Source organism: Danio rerio, chromosome 3, assembly GCF_052040795.2.
Source record: "Danio rerio strain M-AB ecotype USA chromosome 3, GRCz13ab, whole genome shotgun sequence".
Taxonomy (NCBI): Eukaryota; Metazoa; Chordata; class Actinopteri; order Cypriniformes; family Danionidae; genus Danio; species Danio rerio.
The window spans coordinates 65,178,103-65,203,281 of record NC_141023.1 but is presented as its reverse complement, the minus strand read 5'-3'; the positions used below and the strand labels follow the sequence as shown (position 1 = coordinate 65,203,281).

The following is a 25,179-nucleotide window of genomic DNA, read 5'->3' as shown; positions in this document are numbered from 1 at the left end:
GTTTTAACCTACAAGCTTCAATTCAGTTATTTAAATTTATATGCTAGACATTACTTAAAGGGCTATGATCCCCGTCTTTTTTCACACCTCTAGTTTGAAAAAAAAGTCAGTAAAGTGGGAGAGTCTGTCTTGTTTTATTTCGGCTAGAATAAAAGCAGTTTTAAAACTATTTTAAGGTCAATATTATTAGCCCTCTAAAGCAATATATTTTTTGATTGTCTACAGAACAAACCTCACACTGTGCTAGATGACACAGCAGTACCAGTTTTTGTTGTGCCTGCAGAACAAACACAGCTCTGTAATCTGCCAGTTTTGTTGGTACCAGTTGTTGGTACCCCTGTGCAGGGGCGGACTGGCCATCTGACAATTCTGGCAAATGCCAGAAGGGCCGGACCATTTTTTAAATGTGGGCCAGTCAGCTATTTTTCTATATGTATTGTTTTTACGTGTAGGCAGCTTTTATCTCGTGCGAGATGTGAATATTATCATGATGATGATAATAATAGTAAGAATAATAATAAATGTTAAGCATTTGCCCAATCGGCAACGACCGGTTTCGAGATGGGCCGACCCAATCTGAGGTTACATAATCAAAATCTGGTCAAACACACAGTAAGTGCAACACAAGCTAATTGTCAGAGATGGACCATAAAAAGGGAAAGGCCGGACATTGCCAAATACATAAAATTAACTGAACTAGTCTCGAAATTGGGCAGTGCGGTGGCGCAGTAGGTAGTGCTGTCGCCTCACAGCAAGAAGGTCATTGCTTCGAGCCTCATCTGGGTCACTTGGTGTTTCTGTGTGGAGTTTGAATGTTCGCTTGGGTTTCCTTATGGTTTCCTTCACAAGTCCAAACACATGCTATAGGTGAATTGGGTAGGCCAATTGGGAATTGGGTAACCCTGTAATGGGTTGCAGCTTTGAGGGCATCCACTGTGTAAAACTTACGCTGGATAAATTGGCGATTCCCAGATTAATAAATGGACTAAGCCGGAAAGAAAATGAATGACTTAAGAAACAACTTAGGTTAAACATTACTAAATAGAATTTGTTTAGTTAAATTCAGCCCATATCAATTGTTTAATCATTATTTAATCCTATTAATCTTTTTTTCCCTGCTGAAAAATCCAGTTTAAACCAGCTTAGGCTGGTTGGCTGGTTTTAGTTGGTTGACCAGCCTGGTTTTAAAGGGGTTTTGGCCATTTCCAGGCTGGTCTTAGCTGGTCAGGCTGAAAAATTACCAGCCAAATCCAGCTAAAACCAGCTTGACCACCCTGGTATAAGCTGGATATAGCTGGTTTTGGCTGGACTCCCAGCTTGGCTAGGCTGGTCAAGCTTGTTTTAGCTGGTCATCTCCCAGCCTGACCAGCTAAGACCAGGCTGGAAATGGCTGGAAACCAGCCTGGAAGTGGCCAAACCCCTCTAAAACCAGCCTGGTCGACCAGCTAAAACCAGCCAACCAGCCTATAGGCTGGTTTAAGCTGAATTTTTCAGCAGGGTTATCAGTGTAAAAAAGTATGATGATTTCGATTATAAATTTTTTTTTTGTAACATCTTTCCTAAAACACACAACAGGTTCAAAATGCGCCATATGGACTGTATTAATATTAATGTGATGATAATGAGCTACCATTGAGGACGGTGTTGTCTTCAATATCGAGTGTGAGGCTCATTCTCATGGGGTCTCCTGATTTGGGTCTTGAAGGTTTTCTGAAAAGAAAAAAAATCCTAATGCAACAGAATTGATGCACATTGAGAATAGCTGTAGACGTGAAACAGAAATGGATGGATCTCTTACACTGATAGCTCGGTCGCTTGCCTTTTTCTGCGCGGATGTGACGTTTTCTTAAAAAAGACTGTCAGGACTACGACAATCGCCACCAACAGCAGGATACAGAGGACTCCGATAAGAGCCTTCTTCCACAGCGCTAAACTGACTGTAAAAACACAGAGAACAATGAACATTTTCACAGTTTAAGGACAGAAGTTTACTCATACTTGTAGCTAAACGTGTTTTACTCTTTGATTTAATGTGCTACTGTTTACATGTCATTTGTAATGTAACATTAAACGCTTATTTGACCACAAGATGATCATGCCTTGATCTTTAATGATTTAATTAGGACAGAAAGGTTTGACTGTGCTTAGACAAAAGTCTTGCACTTATAACAGTGTATCTTGTTAAATCTTTATCTTTTCCCACTGATCCGACTTTCAGTTTACCGAAAAACGACTCAGAAAATTCCGAAAAGTCTCATTGACTTAACATTGGATCAAACTTTGTGAGCTCATAACTCTGCATCATACTGTCCCACATACTTAGGATTGGCTTATTTAACTCAGTCTAGCCAGCAGCCAATCACTGATGACCTTTATAATTCCTAGCCACTCCCTAGCAACAAATTTCAGCACCCTAGCAACTGTCCCATAGATGTAAAAGACTGTCATTGACTTAACATTGGATCAACCTTTGTAAGCTCAGAACTACGCATCCACTGACTATTCTGGCCTCATTCAACTCAGTCTAGCCAGCAGCTACCCTGCTGAAAAATCCAGCTTAAACCAGCCTAGGCTGGTTTTAGCTGGTCGACCAGGCTGGTTTTAGAGGGGTTTTGGCCACTTCCAGGCTGGTTTCCAGCCATTTCCAGCCTGGTCTTAGCTGGTCACGCTGGGAGATGACCAGTTAAAACCAGCTTGACCAGCCTAGCCAAGCTGGGAGCCAAGCAAAACCAGGCTGGTCAAGCTGGTTTTAGCTGGATTTGGCTGGTCATTTTCCAGCCTGACCAGCTAAAACCAAGCTGGAAATGGCTGTAAACCAGCCTGGAAATGGCCAAAACCCCTCTAAAACCAGGCTGGTCAACCAGCTAAAACCAGTCAACCAGCCTAGGCTGGTTTAAGCTGGATTTTTCAGCAGGGTAATCACCTTTAAATATACTAGACACGCCCAAACAACCCCTTACAACACCCTAGCAACTGTCTCAGACTGTTGACTAGCTGTTCTAATACATGCTAATTGTTTTAACATCCTTCTGACATGCTAATCTTGCTAGAAACATGCTAGCACATGTTAACAACATGGTAATTCATGCTGCACTCATGCTAAAATCATAATAGAAATATGTTAAATTCATGCTAGTTACATGCTAATCCATCCGTGAATTATGCTAACAACTAGCTAATTCATGCTAGAAACATGCTAACAATATGCTACTTCATGTTAGAAACATGCTCACAGCATGTTAATGTATGCTAGAAACAACATGCTAATTTATGTTGGAATCATGCTAATAGCATGCTAATTTGTACTAGAATCATGGTAACAACATGCTAATTAATGAACTGATGACCTAACATGTTAGTTCATGCTGGAATCATGCTAACAACATGCTAATTCATGCTAGAATCATGCTTATTACATGCTAATTCATGTTGGAATCATGCTAACAACATGCTAATTCATGCTGGAATCATGCTTATAACATGCTAATTCATGTTGGAATCATGCTAACAACATGCTAATTCATGTTGGAATCATGCTAACAACATGCTTATTCATGTTGCAATCATGCTAACAACATGCTAATTCATGCTGGAATCATGCTAGAATCATGCTATTACTAACCACCGAGCACAGGGATCACCTTCAAAGCTTTTTACTGGCTTTCTTCAGTCTTTAAAGTGATAACTTTAAAGACTAAAGCAACATTCTTTATCCAGCTTGATGCTTTTTCACCCTGCTGAAAAATCCAGCTCAAATCAGCCTAGGATGGTTGGCTGGTTTTAACTGGTCGACCAGGCTGGTTTTAGAGGGGTTTTGGCCATTTCCAGGCTGGTTTCCAGCCATTTCCAGCCTGGTCTTAGCTGGTCAGGCTGGAAAATTACCAGCTAAATCCAGCTGAAACCAGCTTGACCAGCCTGGTTTAAGCTGGATATAGCTGGTTTTGGCTGGAATCCCACACTGTTAACCCTTACTGTAGATTATGCAGTAAATAACTGTAAAATAGCCAGTGTTTTGCTGTAATAAAAGGAAACAGTATTTTACTGTAAAAGGAGCAGGATTTGTATGAAATTTTGTAGTGCAAAGAATAAATTACAGTAATTTACTTAATGTATCCATTACAGATAGTTACTGTGATAATAAATGGTAAATTACTGCTCAACCATTATTACCCCATGTACTCTGATGCTTTATGTTGCTATATATATATATATATATATATATATATATATATATATATATATATATATATATATATATATATATATATATATATATATATACTTTTCAGTTTTGGTATATGTATGGTCAGTATTGAGGAGAAAGTGAGACAATGCATTGATGATAAGCTAAATTTCTCTGCAGACATCTTTGTGTTTTCTTTGGTTCCTTTTATGTTTTTTAACATTGAGTATCATGTGTCAATGTCACAGAGCTAATTAAAAGGTAAAGATATCGACGAGATGCATTTAAAGGCAAAAATATTCACACAGAGCAACCAAATTATCACAATCATTTTATAACTTTGTTGACTTTAATATAATTAATCTAATTTGCCTAGTTTAGCCTATAGTTAAGCTTTTAAATGGCACTTTAAGCTGAATATTAGTATTTTGCTAAATAACTAGTAAAAATGTGTTATTTAAAAAATATCTTAAACAGCACGTATATACATTTTTGCAGAGACTCAATTAATTTGTCTGGAAAACTTCAAATGAAGTTGGTAAAAGTGGCATTAACAGTGTAGTATAAAGGCTTTCCTAAATAAATGTATTAATCAGGTTATTTTATTTATTTATTTATTTTTATTACTACAGGTTTGGAACAACATGTGGATCAGATTTATTATTATTATTTATTTATTTATTTTTTGCTTTGGATGAAGTTTTTTTTTTATTTTTATTGTTTTTTTTTTCAATGATATGTGCATGATTGTGATAAATGTAGGCAGTTCCTTTGAAAATATGCTATGTACCAGGGATGTCAAACTCCTGAAGGGCCGCAGCCCAGCAGAATTTAGTTCCAGCCCTGCTTCAACACACTACCTTTAGATTTAGTTTGATCAGGTGTGTTTAATTAGTATAACTGCACTGTTACTCTGTAGATTGTGCAGTAAATAACTGTAAAAAACAATGATTTAGGCATCACCACACACTCCCACAGGCTGTCCGTCTTATTCTAAACACAAAGGTGTTAGAAAGAGTTTTCAGAAAATGCCGGCCCTTTAAGGGAGCCAGGTGTTTGATTTGTTTACTGCTGAGTGTGCTCTATGCTATGTCCATCAATTCAGATGTAGAGTCTGATATGTTTTAGGCTTTAAATAAGAATCTACAATGAGTAAGTAAAATGTGTTCAAATGTTTTTGAGGGTTTCTAAAATAAGGCTGTGTTTTAAGTTATACTGTTGTTATCTTGAACTGTGTACTTGAAAGCTACATTGTTAGCTAGTTAGCCTCTCCTCATATAACTTCTTACATTACTTTTAAGTACAGTATATGTATTTATTGGATATTGCACACTGCCATAATGTACAGATGCTAACAGTTGTATGTATCTTTCTGGCAACTAAGCCAAAATTAAATTCCATCATCTCAGTAAGGTAACATGTGCACATCATCACAGGGAATCACAAAAACATGATACACATAGCCATTCACACACAAAAGCTCCCCTGTCCAGTCCCAGGTTGTGAGTTTGTTGCTAAGTATTTTTCCGAGCTGTTTCCACCTAGTTTGTTGTCATGAGATAATTATAATAGTAAAAGATTTTATCATTTGGTTTTTCAGTGTTGCCAACTTTATTTTTGTTTTCTACAATTATTTTAAACTTTTTATTGAGATTTGACACAGTTTTTAATTATTTAAAACTTTAAAATTTAAAATATTTATTTTGTGTTTTTTGCTATTCAGTTTTTTTTTTTTTTTTTTTTTGCATGGTCAGCATTGAGGAGAGAGTAACACATTTCACTGCAGCACTTTGTGTGTGTGTGTTTATTGGATATGTGATTGTGATAAATGTTGGCAGTTGCTTTAAAAGTATTGCTAATACCAGGGGTTCTTAATCCTGTTCCTGGAGATCTACCTTCCTGCAGATTTCAGTTGCTATCCATATCAAACACACCTAAACCAATTAATTAGGACCTGAACACCACGTGATAATTACAGGCAGGTGTGTTTGATATGGGTAGCAACTGAAATCTGCAGGAACATAGATCTCCAGGAACAGGATTGAGCAGCCCTGCTATATACCATGGGGTCAAACTCCAAGTTCCTGGAGAACTGCAGCGCAGCAGAGTTTAGAACCCACCCTGCTTCAACATTACCTATAGAATTCTAACAAGCCTTAATTAGTTTGATCAGGTGTGTTTAATTAGAGTTACAGCTTAAAGTCCCGGTCACACTGCACTTTTCTCCCTATAGACTTCCATTCATACGCATGTGAGTACTGCAGACCTGGAATGATAGCTCACGAGACAAATTTCACAATTCGCAGCATTGGAAAGTTCAAGCTTGGAGAACGCTGAATGCGAAATCACATTATGTGATTGCTTGAGACCAATCAAAGATCAAAACATGACCTCTCTGGCTTGCTTTTTCAATTTCTAATTATTTTGTTTAATTCCACTACTCGCTTTGTTTAATTCCACTTCGCAGTGCAGAATATTGCATGCTTAAACATTAGTGTGACCGCAGCCTTACTGTGCAGACCTGTAATATGTAAGACAATATTTATATCTGCTGATTTCTTAATTTTGTTAAACATTTTCTGTTATTTATTTGTTTGGTGCCAAAACAATAAAATTAATTTGTCTGAAAAATGTTATGCCTTCTATTTTTAAATAACAGCTAAGAATACTGATTAATTTTAGTAACACTACAATAACTATATATGACATACTATTAATGTGTATGCAGTATAATGCTGTGATTTGTAACACTACAATACAGTAATTAACTCTACACAGTTTCCAGTTAGTTACCACTGCTGCTCTATTACAGTAATTAACTGGCAACACTGTTGCCAGCTACTCACTGTATTGGTTCAGTTACAGTAAATAACTGGCAACACTGTTGCCAGCCACTCACTGTAATGGTTCAGTTACAGTAGAAAACTGGCAACACTGTTGCCAGCCACTCACTGTAATGGTTCAGTTACAGTAGAAAACTGGCAACACTGTTGCCAGCCACTCACTGTAATGGTTCAGTTACAGTAGAAAACTGGCAACACTGTTGCCAGCCACTCACTGTAATGGTTCAGTTACAGTAATTAACTGGCAACACTGTTGCCAGTTACTTACTGTAACTGAACTTTTACAGTGAGTAGCTGGCAACAGTGTTGCCAGTATTCTACTGTAAAAAACCCTGGTAAGGTCTAACAGTGCAGCTTGGCTAGGCTGGTTTTAGCTGGTCATCTCCTAGCCTGACCAGCTAGGACCAGGCTGGAAATGGCTGGAAACCAGCCACAAAGTGCCCAAAACCCCTCTAAAATCAGGCTGTTTGACCAGCTAAAACCAGCCAACCAGCCTAGGCTGGTTTAAGCTGGATTTTTCCGGAGGGAAATACACTATTTCCAACAGGCTTTTTCAAGCCACCATAAAGTTTGTCCTCAAACTTTATTATCTAGTTATTTAATTTTTCTTTTTTGAGTCCAAGAAAATGTGTTTTATTTTTTAAATGAGGAAAATAAACTGTACGTATGTTGAGGACGTGACCAAAAATAATAGAAGTTTTAGGATAAACCATATTACTTGAATTAAAATGCATAAGCAAAATGTGTATATAAAATAATTATGGATATCTCTCTGTTATGGACATCTTTCTGAGATGATAATAAGGTGATAATGTTTGAAAATTGTCAGTCTATGTGATCAGTGGTGTGTTAGTGTGGTATTTCAAATATACCTCCAATTCTTGCCGGTTTACTCTTCTTGGTTTCAAGGGCTTGATTGGACGCCTCGCAGTGGTAGTCTCCTCTTTGGTCTCGCGTGATCATTTTAACGACGTGACTTCCTTTTGAGGATTGGACCTCTTGTCTGGAGTAGAGCAGAAGAAGCTTGTTATGGTACCAGGTAAAGGTGATTGGGTAAGAGCCCTCCTGGACACTGCAGGTGAGGACCAGATCCGAGCCCTCGGTCACCGTCGTCTCCTGGGGCTTCAGCATGGGCTCCGAGACTGGAACTGACCAAGAGGAGATATTATGGGTTCATTAGACAAGTTTGTGTTGATTTTATGTTGATTAGCTGAATGTCTCCTTAATTGTAAGCCTTCTGCCAAATGACTACATGTAAATGTAAACCACGAAAACACGCTTCAACATATATTTGCCTGCAGTTTGTAGGTAAAACAAACGTTACAGGGCAGGATGACGCCAACAACTCTTGCTCCCTTTACACACAAGTTACTGAAGCTTACTGGCACTTATTCCTACCTGCCAACACTTCCGTTTTTTTTTCCGGGAGTCTCCCGCCACCCTCCCGTTTTGTTATTTCTCCTAAATAACTTAATTTAACCCACCCCCAACAGTCCTCAGCATTTTGGAATGTGAAACCCCTGGATCGCCAACATTGGTATAGGATCCGATCGCAGTGGCCGCCCAAAACACGCTTCATAGTACAGTTATTAACACCACAGCAAACAGTACACGTGTCATCGACTCTGTCACAGTCATTCCCCTCGCTGGCCAGCAGAGGTCATCATCACCAGACTATTGAACATTACATCATCCACAACCCATTCAGGACACTGATTACCACACATGAGACTCGTTTCCTCATCACACACACACACACACACACACACACACATATGAGCAGCTCTCACTCACACTTCATTGCGAAGTCTTGTTCTGCCTTGCAGACATTTCTGAGCGTTATTCATCCTTGCCTGGTCTCCTGTTGCCAACCCGGATTGTTCCTCTACCTTGTCTTGCCTGCCGCTTGCCTTGAACCTTGAACTGTATTACCGATCTTGATCCTCGCCTCTGACCATGCCTGTTACTTTGGCTTACGAACGCCAGCCACCAGCCAATCGACCTTATAAGCCTGTGATTCATGTGAGTTCATGCACCAGTGCAAACTGTGTGTTTGTTATTAAACTGTTTAATAAACGTACTGCAAATAGATCCCTCTGTGTCAGACCCTTCGTTACAACCCAGTTCTCAACCATGTTATTCAGATACCTCACCCCCAAAGGGGGTGTAAAAATGTAGAGCTGGGCACATGTTAGCAATAAGGGGGTAAATATGGAAAGAGATGTAACATCTGCTAATGATTACATTAAGTGCAATACTGCTAGCTTATTAGCTTTCTGGTCATCTTTCAGACATTATTCATTGAACATTATTCGTTTAGGCCCCATCCACACAGCAATGAATTTATGTCAGTCTAAAAAAGTCTATTGTAGTTTCAGCCTTTTTGTCAATTGTCAACAACATGAATAATTAATGACAGAATTGAGCAGTTTTATCAGAACTATCCATTTAAAAACATCAAGAACAAATTACAGACATTATTGATTCATTTTATTTGACATGCCTCCAAAAGAACAACTCATTTTAAATTTGGTCAAATCAAGTATTGGCAGCAGAATGTGAATGTGTAATGGAATAATTCACAGTGTGTAAAAGGAGGAAGTTAGTGTGTAAAGTCGAGTGATTTTAATAAATGATGTTAAAACTGTGTGGTTTGCTTATTGCTTTAAATGGACGGCTTTCTATACCCTGCTGAAACCCCCCCCCCCCCAGCTAAAACCAGCCTAAGCTGGTTGGCTGGTCTTAGCTGGTTTTAGCTGGAAGTAGCTGGTCTCCCATCCTGGCCAGGCAGGTTTAAGCTGGTCTCTCAGCTTGGCCAGGCTGGTCAGGCTGGTTTTAGCTGGTCTTCCAGCCTGGTCAAGCTGATTTTAGCTGGTCTCCCAGCCTGGCCAGCTAAAACCAGCTAGGACCAGCCAGCCTGACCAGCTAAGACCAGCCTGACCAGCTAAAACCAGCTAAGACCGGCCAGCCTGACCAGCTACAACCAGTTAAGAACAGCCAGCTTGAGCAGCTAAGACCAGCCTGACAAAGTAGCCGAAACCCCTCTAAAACCAGCCTGACCAGCCAAAACCAGCTAAGACCAACCTGACCTACTAATACCAGCTAAAAAGTGGCCAAAACCCTTCTAAAATCAGCCTGACCAGCCAAGACCAGCTAAAATCAGCTAAGACCAACCTGACCAACTAAGACCAGCTAAAAAGTGGCCAAAACCCCTCTGAAATCAGCCTGACCAGCTAAAAACAGCTTGACCAGCTAAAACCATCTAAGACCAGCCTGACCAGCTAAAACCATCTATGACCAGCTTGATCAGCTAAAACCATCTAAGACCAACCTGATCAATTAAGACCAGCTAAAAAGTGGCAAAACCCCTCTAAAACCAGCCTGAGAAACCAGTTAAAACCAGCCTGACCAGCTTAGGCTGGTTTAATCTGTTTTTTTCAGTAGGGTAGCTACAAATAACAAATGAAAAGAAAAATCACACACGCACGCACGCGCACGCACGCACGCACACACACACACACGTACTTTTGTACATTTATACAACAATAATAAAGTAAAAAATATATTTTTCTTTCTTTTGTTTATTTTATCATCTCGCAGGTTTTGATGAACAGGAATTAAATCAGTCATCAAAATGGAACCAGGCTCAAAGCTCCATCAGTGATAAGAGCATCTAAATTAAGACAATCTAAAAACAGCAACATGCATCTCCAAATTGTAAAAAATAATAGCATTAGGCAAACAAATGATGTATTTCTCTTACCTATGACTGGTGCTGTTAAAGCGTCGCTGGTCCTAATGAACCTTGGTCCGTTATAAGCCTGACATGTGAAGCTGTCGATCTCTCCTGGAAATCTGATGGAGGTGATGGTAAAGATCGCTCTTTCAGTTCCATTGACAACTCTGTTATCCAGTGGAGTATGGTCCTTCAGTAAGGTGTAGGTTATTGGAAGCGTTCCGTTCTTAGCCTCACACAAAACCTTAAAAGGTCGACCAACAATCACTTTACCAACAGCACTCAAGACTGGCACTGAAACAGGCACTGGAAAAGAAGGGCAGAAAATTAAATGCATGATAAAACAATTACAGGAATCCCACTTCTTTTGGAAAGTAGACTCATTTTACAATTTGCCTAAAAGTGAATCAGTTCAGTTTTACAATTTTTTAATCCCTCCAACTGTTCTCCGGGGATTACTTTTAGCTTAGCTTAGTTTAGCTTAGCGTAGACCATTCAATCGGGTTACAACTTTAGCATTTGCTCAATCAATTACCAGAGTTTCCCTAATTTCCATATTTAAAGTACAGCCCCAAATCAAAAAAAAAAAAAAAAGTTGGGACAGTTTGGAAAACACAAATAAAAAAAGAAAGTAGCGATTACTAAATTTACCTTAACTGGTATTTCATTGCAGACAGTACAACAAACAATATTTAATGTACTCCACATGATTTCTTTCTTCTTCTTTTTTTAAATAATCACATATTCCCATTTTGGTTCTTGCAGAACATTTCAAAAACAGTTGAAACAATAAAGCATTTGCCACTTTGCAATGTTGTCCATTCCTTTTCACAATGCTTAAAAAATGTTTAGGTTCTGAAGACATCAAGTGATAAAGTATTTCAGGTGTAATTCGAACAACACATTTTATATGGATGGGCTCATACCTATGCCTTCCTATGTCTTACGCCCCATTCACACGGGGCGTCAACGCTTCCCATTCACTTTGAATGGGTGACGTCAGGCGTTGCCGAACTGCATTGTGGATCCGTCGGCGCCACTTCAGAAGCTTTGCTTGCTGCAGAAGTTGGGACTAGCTCAACTTTTCAAGCGCCGATGGAAGCGTCAGCCAATCAGATCGCTGTATGCAAATACACCAGCTCAGACAGTGGCCTATTGCTGACTGAATTTCATTGGCTGACGCTGCTATGACGATTGCTTTAGCCCCAACTTCAGACACGCCTTCAGTCAAGCGTTGACGCTGAAGCCCCGTGTGAATGGAGCGTTAATCCTTACAAAGCTGTCACTTTCAAAGGTAAACAATTCTAAGGGAGGAGAAGAATTTATTGAATGAAGTTGAATAAAATGATTACCACAAAGGTACTCTCGTAGCTTCATGACATTATTATTGAACCACTGAAGACACAGACTATTTTGACAATGTTTTTGGTGCCTTTCTAGACTTTAAAAACCTTCCGACTCTTGATGTCTATGGATGGCCAGAGAGCTCTTGGATTTAATCCACATTTTTGTTCAGAAGATGAAGGTGTCAGGGGTTTGGAATGACATGAGGGTGAGTAATTGATTACCAAATTAAATTCTTGGTGATCTGTCTCTTTAATGTCCAGTGAATCCATTCATTCCACAACACATACAGTATCTTCAGAGTCTTTAAATAGCTTTCTTTCTCTTGTCGGTTTAGTCCCTTTATTAATCCGGGGTCGCCACAGCGGAATGAACCGCCAACTTATCCAGCAAGTTTTTACGCAGCGGATGCCCTTCCAGCCGCAACCCATCTCTGGGAAACATTCACACACACATTTACACACTACGGACAATTTAGCCTACCCAATTCACCTGTACTGCATGTCTTTAGACTGTGGGGGAAACCGGAGCACCCGGAGGAAACCCACGCAAAGACAGGGAGAACATGCAATCTCCACACGGAAACGCCAACTGAGCCGAGGATCGAACCAGCGACCTTCTTGCTATGAGGAGACAGCACTACCTGATGTGCACTGCCTCGCCCTAAATGGCTTTTACATTATTACCACATAGCTCTTTTCAGGAACTCTTGGCGCCCTTGAGTATATTTGTAGTTAATCCAACATTTGTTTTTACTACTGTGCTAATACATAGTATTTCAATAATATATACATGTTTTCTAATGACAGATTTGACAAAAGCATAAACTCCTCACCTTTAGCTTTTAAAAGGTGTGGCAGGCTGGTCTTGTTAACACCTCTAGCCATGGCCCAACAAGAATATTTGCCATTGTTGACCAGGCTTGCAGATTTGCGAAAGATGGGATTTGTAGAAATGCGTTGACCATCTTTAAGCAAAACATACTTGATGTCTTCTTTGCTGATCTTGTTTGAGATCACTGAACTGCTGCAGTTCAGCTTGAAGAATTCCCCTTCAAAAACCTCATATGGGCTCATTGTCAAGATTGGCCTTGTAAACAGTGCTGAAGAAGAAAGATGGTTTTGGTTAGCATGCAGTTCATTATTACAGCTCAGAAAACGACATTTGAAATCATAAAATAACTTTTGAGATTAGGAAAGAAATACAAAGCAATAACCAGAGAGTCAAATTAACAGTCTTAAGCCAGGTTTAAACTTCTGCGTCGAGACCCACGACATATGCAATGCGAGTTGCCATGCATTTATACTTCTGCATGCTGTTTGTGTTGCTCTGTGATTTCCAAAATGCTAACTGGTAGTAGGTGTTTATGTTCCTCTGTGTCAAGTTTGTTCGCTGGTGTTTTGTTTTTTTCTGAACGCTACCTTTACGCTACCAAACTTGCTCATTTTGAGGTGGGAACCAGCAGACGTGCAATAACTTTAATTATAAGGTGAAAACAAAACAACAGTTTTCATCTACAGCTCCTTCATGGAACACTCGCTCCATCGGGCTTGCGCAGCTCTCGACCCAACCCACTCTCATCACAGCCACCAAGCTGACCAATCACAGAGCTTACGCTATGCTTCGTTGTGACGTGTAGTTACAATTGTTGAGAAGTCAGCAGCGGCGACGGTCATGGCGAGGGCTATATGACCACATGCAGGCTGCGCCACAGCAAACCTGTGCGCTTGATGCAGAATCAGCCTTTATGGTGCGTTTACACCAGATGCGGATGAATCGTCAAGCGAAAGTGATTTCCATGTTTTTTTTTTATAAATTTATTTTTAGGGTTTTTTCCACCTTTAATATGATAAAACAGTAGAAATTTCAGACAGGGAAGCATTGGGAGCAGAGAGAGGGGAAGGATGTGCAAAGGGCCTCGAGCCAGAAATCAAACTTGGGGTATGCACAGTACCACCAGGCTATTGGCGCTGACGAAAGTAATTTACATGTTAAGTCAATGCAAAGATACGAATAGACATCTGCGCGTTTGGCGAGCTTAATGTGCGAATCACTTGAGTTGGAAAATCTGAAATTAGGCAGACATACGTGCCGTGTTAACCAATCAGGAGCTTTTTGTTTTAGGGGCATGATTATGATGAGGAGCCAATCATCAATCGCTATAGACTGATGATTCTCTGAAAGAGGTCTGAGACGTAAGTTTGTAAATTCTGGAGAATTTGATGTTTCCCCATTTTAACAGAATGCCTGAACGGAGTTTCAAAAATGGCTGCTGAGTGTCATGACTTGCCTTAAAGTGCAAATGATTTACATGTTAAGTCAATGCAAAGACGCAAATAGACATCCTGCTGTGCGAATGACGCATTTCGTGTAAATGAAGCGGCGCAAGTTTGATTGATTGATTGATTTTGCAAGTTTTGCGTGAAACGATCGAGTTAGAAAATCTAAACTTCAGCGGACATTAGCGCTGCGTTAACCAGTAAAGAGCTTGCTTACGTAGGGGAGTGATTATAATGTAGTGCCTGTTGTTGGTGTCCCAAGGGGAAATTCTCCTGCCAACACTGGACAACAGTTCGGCAAACTGGGCTCAGTCTGAAGCACTGCTGAAAGCTTCATCCCATCATCCAGGTATAGTTTCTAAAGGAGTTGATGAACTCAGAGTTTGGTGCACCTCTTAAGTATATAGTGGACTCAGACACGGCACCGAACGAATCTCCCCAGTTTTTCAGCATTCCTAAAGCTTCCTACTATCTCAATAAAATCCATGTTAGCCATTTAGCAATGAATGCTAGAGTCACTGGGCAGACAGAAGCCCCGCCCATGACGCGAATCTGCATCTATCGTGAGGTGAATTTGATTTGCGAATGAAGCGAGTTTGACACGTGAATGAAGGGAGTAAACTCAAAATGTTCAAGCATATATTTACATGTGAATATCACGATTTATTCACACGATTTTCATCTGGTGTGAACACAGCATTAGTCTCTGCATAAAGCTGCGGTCACACTTGACTCTTCTCCCCATAGACTTCCATTCAAACGCACACGAATGCGTCAGACCGGAAACGCGGGGTCATGTGTTAAGTTTCGCAGCTCGCTGCGGTGCAAAGTTCAGGCTTTCTAACCTGCAAAATCGCATCACTTGAGAGGGGTCTGGCTGCAGACCTGGTGCAGTGCAATCTGGGCTGCATCCAATGCTTTTTAAGGGGCTCACCTAACCCCACCCCTAACCCTACCCATCACAATGACGTCACTAGCTCCATTTGAGTGCATTTTGTCTGACATTGCATCGCTAAGTGATGCAGTCTCAGCTTGCACCATAAAGGCTGCATCCAGATACTATTGCATCACTTGACTGTGTGAGACCAATTAAGGATCAAAACACCTCTCTGGACAGAAATTTAAAACATGGAGCAAATTGCTCGCTTTTTTAAATGTCTAATAATCTTGTTTAATCCCGCCCCTTCTCGCAGCGCCGTACGACAGAATTTCGCACACACAAACTCTAGTGTGACCGCAGCTTAATACTTAGCCACACACCTGCCTGTAATTATCAAGTACTGTTCAGGTCCTAATTAATTGGTTCAGGTGTGCTTGATCATGGTTGAAGCTGACCTCCGCAGGAAGGTAGCTCTCCAGGAGCAGGGTTGACTGCTCTACACATTAGTCTTGCTTTTTTTCCCCACTATAAATCAATTTTGTTAATCCATTTGTATTATTATGAAACTCACGACACACAGAAAAAACATGGTCACAGGTGTCAAACTCTAATTCAGCACTAATTGAGTGCTTTAGGCTTGTTTGATACAGGTAGGTGTGCTGAAGCAGGGCTGGAACTAAACTCTACAGAGCTGCGGCCTTCTAGGAATTGAGTTTAACACCAGTGCCCAGTTGTTTTGTTAAATGCCACACATGATGTCGAAGGGAAAATTTAGTTTCAAGGGATGGGCCTGACGATTGGTTTCTATAACTGAGTTCTTAGAACTACCCAGCATGAAAGCCCTTTGTAGAATGTATATTGGTTGTTAGTTACCTGTTACACTGAGTCGATTTTCTACCTTCTTCTGCACGCTCCCTTTCTCGGTTTTGCACACATAAACTCCAGAATCCTCCTCTCTCACCGTGAGGCTGTATGTGAAGGATGTGTGAAATCTTTGAAGTATGGTGCCGTCTTTGGTGAGAAACATCTCCAGAGCTGAGCGATCCTGAACCTCACATTTGATCACCACCCGTTCGCCCTCGACCACACTCGCACTGGGTGAAAAGCTTATCTGTGGGATGAGCTCTTTAAGATCTATGGATTAAAATGTGTGGTTAATGCAAATGATGAGCAGCCTTGGGTGTACTCTATAAATGGCTGGATTGAAACACTCAAATCAACAGACATCATTTCTGATTGGCTGGGTTTTTGTGTTCACACTTGGCCGGTTTGATGTGGTTAAAATGAAAACTGTGAGTGATTCCTGTTAAGGAATTTACAGGCATGTTGCACATTTGCACACTTCTTCATCAGTAAAGCGCTATGATTGTAAAAATGTAATGCTTGTTTTCTGTTGGCAGTGGATGATTCCCATGCATTGCTCCAAGGCACATTGTGTTTTAACTACCTGCTGCATCTTGTAATTTTATTGCCTCAACTTAACTAGCCGGCAGCTAGCTCTCTTTAACTCTCAGATGGTCGCCCACTGAAGCTAAGCAGGGCTGTGCCTGGTCAGTACCTGGATGGGAGACCTCATGGGAAAGCTAGGTTGCTGCTGGATGTGGTGTTAGTGAGACCAGCAGGGGGTGCTCGACCTGTGGTCTATGTGAGCCTTAATACCCCAGTATATTGATGGGGACTCTATACTGCTCAGTGTGTGCTGTTACTCAGATGAGACATTAAACTGAGGTCCTGACTCTCTGTGCTCATTAAAAATCCTAGGATGTTCTTTGAAAAAGTGTAGGCCATTGGCCTCCGAACGATCCCCATAGTATAATTGGCTTCATCATGGTCTCCTCTCCGCCAATCAGCTGGTGTGTGGTGAGCAGTCTGGCACAATATGGCTGCCGTCGCATCATCCAGGTGGATGATGCACTCTGGTGATGGATGAGGAGGTGCCCCCACCCAAATAAAAAATTGTAAACAACTTTTGAGTGTTCCGAAATGGTTGTACTTGATTGTAAGGCCCAAGAGGAAGGGGTAGGGGTACAAAAATAGAATTGGGATTGGGCCCAAGTCTGGCTTCCAGACAATGGCCAAACATGGGCCTCATCTGGTCCAGTTCAGCTTATGCTGAGTTCAGACTGCATGATTTCCAAAGTAGTCGTGTCACAGATGTTTTCACACTGCTTGACTATCTGGGCTAGCGTTTCGTCGCTGCTTTGTTTACACTGCAAGATGGATCGGCGACATGGACATTCACATTGCATGACTTTACTATAGGAAGAATCGCCGACAAGTTTGTCCAAACTACGTCTCACAGCCAAAAACACGTCGTATATCTTTTGTTATTAACTACATAATGAGAAAGAAGCCTTTAATGGGTAGAACATGTACATATTTGCTCACCTGGGTTTAAAGGGAATTAGCCATTTCTCCTCAACTTAAGTTGATAATAAACTAATTTCTTTTTGTATGAAACGTCAAACAGACACGGGTGCTCCTGAGTCAAACCTCCACTAGTTTTTCCTCCATTTCGTGGGTCCAAATAAACCGAAAAAGAGCGCTTTTAACTTCTCCCCCAGCCTCCCGCTGGCCTGCAGCAGTTATACACACACACACACACGAGTGAAAGCTGCTCTCTCATTGGCTGTAGGCGATCGCTGATGGTATTTTCAGTCAAAACTCAATTCACACGGCATGATTTGAATCGCAGACAGCTCCAGATGTTTAGCACGCCAAATATCTCACAGGCATCGGCGACTCATCGGCGATTCTCTCAGATCGCGTCTTTGGTAGTTCAAACTGTGTGATTGTCACTCACGTGCACGAGCAGCGATTTGCCTGTGATTTCAGGCATTTGTCGGCGATTTCTCAAAACCTGTCGGCGAGCCAAAATCGGGGCTAAAATCACGCAGTCTGAACTAGGCATTACTTGGCTTAGACATGGCCCAGTTATGGCCCATTTTTGGCCCTTGTCGAGAAGTCAGACTTAGTCCAGTCATGTACTGTAATTCACTGTATGTGGGAGAGAAATTTTGCTATGTGGCAAAATACCCCAAAACTGGACAATCTAAAAATATGAAATCTTAAAAAGCACAAAAAGCTTAGGTCCTATTTGTGATGATGGTCATTACAGTTCAATACAGGTATGGGCAATGTTTTTCCTTATCTCCCAGTGTGGGATGGAAGAATTGCCCATTGTAGAGCATCGTGCATTCCAAAATGTGTCTTAAAAACATTTTATTGCTTTTTTTAAAATCATTCATTCATTTTCTTTTCTACTTAGTCCTTTTATTAATCAGGGGTCGCCACAGCGGAATGAACCGTCAGCTTATCCAGCATCTGTTCTATGCAGCGGATGCCCGTCCAGCTGCTACACATCCAACCCAGGCGTAGTGTTACGTCGGCGGAGCGGAGGCCTGGAGAAGGTGGAGCCGGCCGCAGCAACGACCGGGTTCGAGTCCGGGGAAGGGCGGTTCCGCAAATCAGTTAAGATGAAAAACAGAATCCAAAGAATAAAAGCGAATGAGTTCATGAAGGGGTGAGGTAGGGCGAAATCCGAAAATTCGGTAAAAATCGGATGAGGGCTTACGCTTTTCTTTTCTGGACGGCTTTTGTAAATCGTTGCTTGGGTTTATGGAAGGAGTAGGAGGAGGGTGGCTTGGTCGGCCGATTGGCCAATTGGCTGATTGGCCCGTCGCCCAGTTGATCGTTCAGTCATTCAGTCCGTCAGTTGGACAGACGGTCGCTCGACAGCGGCCTCCGGCACCTTTTCGATTTCGATACCTCTCGGGACGTATTTCGCAGCCTCCAGAAACGTTCGTGGGGCTACATTTCCACAATGAGCCCGAGTTGTACACATCTCTGGGAAACATCCATACACACAAAAACACACACACTATGGCCAATTTAGCTTACCCAATTAACCTGTAACACATGTCTTTGGGGGAAACCGGAGAAAACCCACGCCAACACTGTGAGAACATGCAAACTCCACACAGAAATGCCAACTGACTCAGCCGAGGCTCGAACCAGTGACCTTCTTGCTGTGAGGTGAATGTGCTACTTGCTCGCCAGTTTCTTTTTACTTTGATCTCATAAATGGCAAATAAACAAATAAACATTTCTTTCCTCGTCAACACAATACGAACCAAGACCACCAAACCACAAGTGTGAACACACACTAAATGCCATTAACAATTGTCTTTAGGCAAGCAGCATTACGTTACCTCGTACAAAGACTTTGACGGTGTTGCTGTTGTTGGAGAAGCCTGCAGTGGGGTGCCTCACAACCATGTAGGCGCAGTGCAGATAGATATCAGTGAGCTTCTTCATGGTCAGCGTGATCGAAATGGTGTTGGTGTTACTAACTTCACTCTTGACCTCCTGATTGTCCTCGTAGAAGAGAAACATCAGCGTGCCCGTCTCCTCTGCTGCGCTGCATGTGGCAATGATGTCTTCCCCCTCAGACACGATGTCAGACTTCACCTTCATCGTGGGCGTCTGAAGGCCTGCAGGGGGTTAAACACACTTTTTAACCACTTACCGCTCCCTAATAAGTCACATAAGCTACACAGTTTCAGGGTAGTACCCAAAATGCTATTTGCATTTGTTGATCCTGACCATTCATTAATATTCCTACAGCCTAGAGGGGTCACCACAGCGGAATGAACCGCCAACTATTCTGACATATGTTTCATGCAGCAGATGTCCTTCCAGCTGCAACCCAGTACTGGGAAACACCCATACACTCTCTCATTAACACACACACACACGCTCATACACTATGGCCAATTTAGTTTACCCAATTCACCTGTACCGCATGTCTTTGGACTGTGGGGGAAACTGGAGCACCCGGAGGAAACCCACGCCAACATGGGGAAAACATGCAAACTCCACACAGAAATGCCAATTTTTCCAGCCGGGATTTTATAACCAAATTTTATTTTAAGTCAGTTTTTATCCATAAACGCAGTGTTTCTGCTCACCTGTGATGCGCAGTGTCTGCCTGTTACTTGTCTTGGCCTTGTCTTCAATGCGGACAGTGCATTCATACTGGCCTGAGTTGGAGACGCGGGCCGGAGAGAAGGTGCGCTCCACCACAGAGGCGCTGATGTTTTTGGAGTAGACCACCTGTCCGTTATGCAGGAAGCTGAAGGAGTGCGTGGGTGGACGGGACAGGCTGTGACTGACATCAGCCTCACAGCGCAGGATCAGATTAGTGCCACTGACCACTTCATTACCTGGATGAACAGTCAGCCTCACCTGATCGATGGTGATCGCTGAGCAGACAGAGAAACAGATATATTAAAAAAAAAACAGCTGATAACTGATTATGAAGCATGTTTAGCATGCTGTTTCAGGACAGAGCCCTGAGTTCCCTGCTGAAAAATCCAGCTTATACCAGCGTAGGATGGTTGGCTGGTTTTAGCTGGTCGACCAGGCTGGTTTTAGAGGGGTTTTGGCCACTTCCAGGCTGGTTTCCAGCCATTTCCAGCCTGGTTTTAGCTGGACAGGCTGGGAGATGACCAGCCAAAACCAGCTATGTCCAGCTAAAACCAGGCTAGTCAAGCTAGTTTTAGATGGTTTTAGCTGGTCACTTTCCAGCCTATCCAGCTAAAACCAGATTAGAAATGGCGGGAAACTAGCCTGGAAGTGGCCAAAACCCCTCTAAAACCAGGCTGGCCGACCAGCTAAAACCAGCCAACCATCCTAGGCTGGTTTAGGTTGGACTTTTCAGCAGGGCTCATAAGATCCTCGAGCCAGGGGCTCCCTCCAATCAGCAGGGTGAGAGGGGAGGTTAAGCTCTGTTAGGTCTTGAGAACCCCTTTGCTTATTTATGGCTGATGATGAGTTAGGAATTGCAAAGGAGAGAAATACTGCTGACTAAGAGCTCATCTGTGATTCCAATTTAGTTTAGTCAATTCGCTTATGTTGCATGTTTTTAAACGGTGGGAGGCAACCAGCTAAACCCATGCGAGCACGGAGAGAACATGCAAACTCCACACAGAAACGTTGACCGGCCTGGTAAGGACTTGAACCAGTGACATTCTTGGTGCGAGGCAACAGTGCTAACCACTGGACCACCGTGCTGCCCTATCAAGGAAAAGGGAGTAAGGGTGGAAGGGAGGATTCTTCAAAACAAAGATGACCAAGGTAAGTAACTCTGGTTGCTTATGGTGAATTTGGAATCATCTGATTGGTAAATCAATTGGTAGCTAATGCAGGACCAGCTGTGGTCAATCATAAGCACGTGATCCTCTCAAAATTTCTTTATAAATAAACTTCACATAAGAGAAAACAGCTGTTTTAAACATTCCACGAATCCAGGGTACGATATACAGGAGGGTTTGAAGCGGGATTGACTTCCCTAATTAATGTTTAAAGAACGTCAAAACAAGATGTATGAAGGCGGTCAACACTCCTGTTAAAGGTCTTGTAAATAAAAAAGAAAAAAATTCTATATGTTAGTTTCATTCTGTTAGTTTTAAGGATATCCATAGCTAGTGTGCTCCAAAACAGTGACAAAATTCAGGTTTAGAAAATATCAAACTGATGTAGACGTCCAAAACTTGATAAACTATTTTTTCATGTCATCTCATACCACAGTTTCTTGTCAAATCTGACCAATCAAATGCTCTCTAGTGTCTGACATGCCCCGCCCCCTTCTTCTCATTTGCTGCACTTGAGCTCAGCTGCGTTCACTGGCAGAGCTGTGATGAAAATCAAACGCTATTGGCTGTTCATTTTAGAGGGAAGGAGCTACTCCATGCCCCGCCCTCTTTTCAGCGTCAATTGATTTTACGTAATAAAACAAAAAAAATGCTCATTTTTAAAGCACTTCACAGGACCTTTTAGTGCATTTTATAGCATTAATATGAAATGATTTGCTTTTTAAAAAATATTTTAGTGCATATTTAGTTCAATCAAGTGCACTTCTTAATCACAAGCTAAATGACAGAACCTGAAACATATGCTGCAGTTCACTGAAAAGTCATCCTTTCTGGCTCGTCTGAAGAGTGAGGGTTTTTGTATGTTGACTTAAAACAACATATAGTTGAATTATTAGCCCTCCTGAATTATTAGCCCCTTTTGTATTTTTTCGGAAAGACGATTTCTAAAAACATTTCTAAACAAAATTAACTCATTTCCAACTGATTTCTTTTACCTTTGCCATGATGACGACATGTAATATTTCACTGGAAATTATTCAAGATACTAGTATTCAGCTTAAAGTGACATTTAAAGCCTAAAACTGGGTTAATTAGGCAGGTTATAGGGTAATTAGACAAGTTTTCGTGTAACAGTGGTTTGTTCTGTAGACAATCCAACACAAATAAGGGGGCTAATAATTTTGAAATTAAAATAGTTTTTAAAATTAAATCTGCTTTTAGTCTAGCTGAAATAAAACAAATAAGACTTAATTGTAGGAAATTACATTAAAAAAAGGAAATTAAAAATATTGTAGGAAATACCGTGAACAATTCCTGAATCTGTTCAACATCATTTGGGAAATATTTAAAAATGAAAAATTCAGAGGACTAACTTTGACTTCAACTCTACGTAAGTTTCTTCTGAAAGTCTTAAAGCAGGCCACAGTGAGCGGCGCTCAGAACAGAAGGAAGCGGAAGGAAGGAAATCACATGAACAAACACAAAACACGATTCCCCCAGGAGCCCGTACAGACCGACAAACAGGAGCACTAGACATGACATACTTCGCCCAAACTGTTGAGACAGCGCAGTGTTTGCGGGCTGAAATCCACATCACTGATCTTGTTTGAGCCTCCAATTAAATGCAGACTAAACATCTTCTGCTAGCTTCCTTTGAGCGGCTAAACTATGCGCAGCAAAGATCAAAGCACGAAAGTGCATCTTGAATTGAGAAGAGCTGCACGAATTCTGCATGAACCTGCAGGAATTTTTTTAAATAGAGATCACGATTCTGAAAAAAAAAGATCAACAGAGAGAAAAAACAACAGATTTAACTCTTGTGTGCTGTTGGAGATGTTTTCATCCATTGTCTTAATTAAGTCTTAATTTGCCCTACTAAAAAAACAAGCCTAAACCAGCCTAGGCTGGTTGGCTGGTTTTAGCTGGTCGAACAGGCTGGTTTTAGAGGGGTTTTGGCAACTTCCAGGCTGGTTTCCAGCCATTTCCAGCCTGGTCTTAGCTGGTCAGGCTGGGAGATGACCAGCTAAAACCAGCTTGACCAGCCTAGCCAGGCTGGGAGCCCAGCCAAAACCAGCTATGTCCAGCTTAATCCAGGCTGGTCAAGCTGGTTTTAGCTGGATTTAGCTGGTCATTTTCCAGCCTGACCAGCTAAGACCAGGCTGGAAACCAGCCTGGAAATGGCCAAAACCCCTCTAAAACCAGCCTGGTCGACCAGCTAAAACCAGCCAACTAGGCTGGTTTAAGCTGGATTTTTAAGCAGGGTGGCCACAACTTTTCCTTTGTGTTTTAGCAAATTGAATGATTTTTGTTGACAAATCTTATTTAAACACATATTTTGGGGAAATGCTTTGAAAATTTGAAAAAAACTCAACAATATACACTCTGGGCAAATTGACTACCCTTTTGTTATGTTCAGGGTTGTTTTTACCCCATTGACTTCCATCCAATTTACTTATCCTATCTAAAGCATTAATAGTGCCAACTGATGATTAACAGTAAATATGACACTTTTAAACATCTTCCCAATAGTGAAAAACACCAAAAAATCAAGAATGCATAATCATATCAACACAAGCTCATTCTGTAAATGTAGTATATACATTTCTGGACACCGCAAAATATGTAGCCAGAGGTACGTTTGGCTGCATTTCATTTTTTAAACGAACGCTATGGGCCGCTATAACACTGTTCCCTTTCACGCTCGCCAGCTGACCGCTTACTTCCACGTGGATGGCTTTCCAGCTGTAACCAGTTTGTCCCTTTAGCTCACCATGTACATCGGTAGACTTGATGGGGGTATGAGCGTGTTGTTAACATTATAGTATTAATTAGTAAAGACATGTTTCTAAAATAATTAGCATGTTGCTAGCATAATTCTGGTGTGAACTAGCATGTTGCTAGCATAATTCTAGCAAGAATTAGTATGTTACAAGCATATTTCTAGTATCAGCATGTATGCTAGCATGATTATAGAGTAAATTAGCATGTTGTTAGCATGATTCTAGCATGAATTAGCATGTTGTTAGCATGCATGATTATAGTATTAATAAGCATGTTAACATGATTCTAGTATGAATCGATATGTTACAAGCATGTTTCTAAAATGAGTTAGCATTTTGCTAGCATGTTTTTTATATGAATTAGCATGTTATTAATTTTTCTACATAGTTTTCGGAAAACTGAAAATTGGATCAGTTAGAAAAGATAGAGTAACCTGAGTCAGATTGGTATCTGGCAGGTCTGACATGAGGTTAAACGACATAGCTTGAAGGATTTAGGGGAGATAGATAGATATTCCCTGCTGAAAAATCCAGCTTAAACCAGCCTAGGCTGGTTGGCTGGTTTTAGCTGGTCAACCAGGCTGGTTTAAGAGAGGTTTTGGCCACTTCCAAGCTGGTTTCCAGCCATTTCCAGCCTGGTCTTAGCTTGTCAGGCTGGAAAATGACCAGCTAAATCCAGCTAAAACCAGCTTGACCAGCCTAGCCAGGCTGGGAGCCCAGCCAAAACCAGCTATGTCCAGCTTAAAACAGGTTGGTCAAGCTTGTTTTACCTGGATGTAGCTGGTTATTTTCCAGCCTGACCAGCTAAGACCAGGCTGGAAATGGCTGGAAACCAGCCTGGAAGTGGCCAAAACCCCTCTTAAACCATCCTGGTCGACCAGCTAAAACCAGCCAACCAGCCTAGGCTGGTTTAAGCTGGATTTTCTAGCAGGGTTATTATCTCAGAAGACAATAATAAGTTTATTATGTTAGAATATGT

The 25,179-nt window shown here is 41.3% G+C and overlaps 2 protein-coding genes across 4 annotated transcripts in view; one reads left to right on the top strand and one right to left on the bottom strand.

The window, feature by feature from the left end:
- LOC147846122 (uncharacterized) overlaps positions 1–25,179 on the top strand; it is a 418,287-nt gene that overhangs the window by 221,835 nt on the left and 171,273 nt on the right. The window lies entirely within an intron of this gene.
- Positions 1–25,179, bottom strand: part of pecam1a (platelet and endothelial cell adhesion molecule 1a) — a 38,034-nt gene that overhangs the window by 9,356 nt on the left and 3,499 nt on the right. For 2 of the 3 annotated variants that reach the window (XM_087243110.1, NM_001113799.1), the window contains 8 exon segments: positions 20,236–20,529; positions 19,477–19,758; positions 16,139–16,399; positions 12,942–13,208; positions 10,790–11,068; positions 7,899–8,174; positions 1,799–1,937; positions 1,631–1,710 (listed from right to left, as the gene is read on the bottom strand). In XM_087243110.1, coding sequence (XP_087099236.1) covers positions 1,631–1,710; positions 1,799–1,937; positions 7,899–8,174; positions 10,790–11,068; positions 12,942–13,208; positions 16,139–16,399; positions 19,477–19,758; positions 20,236–20,529 — 1,878 coding nt within the window. 3 annotated transcript variants of the gene reach the window in all.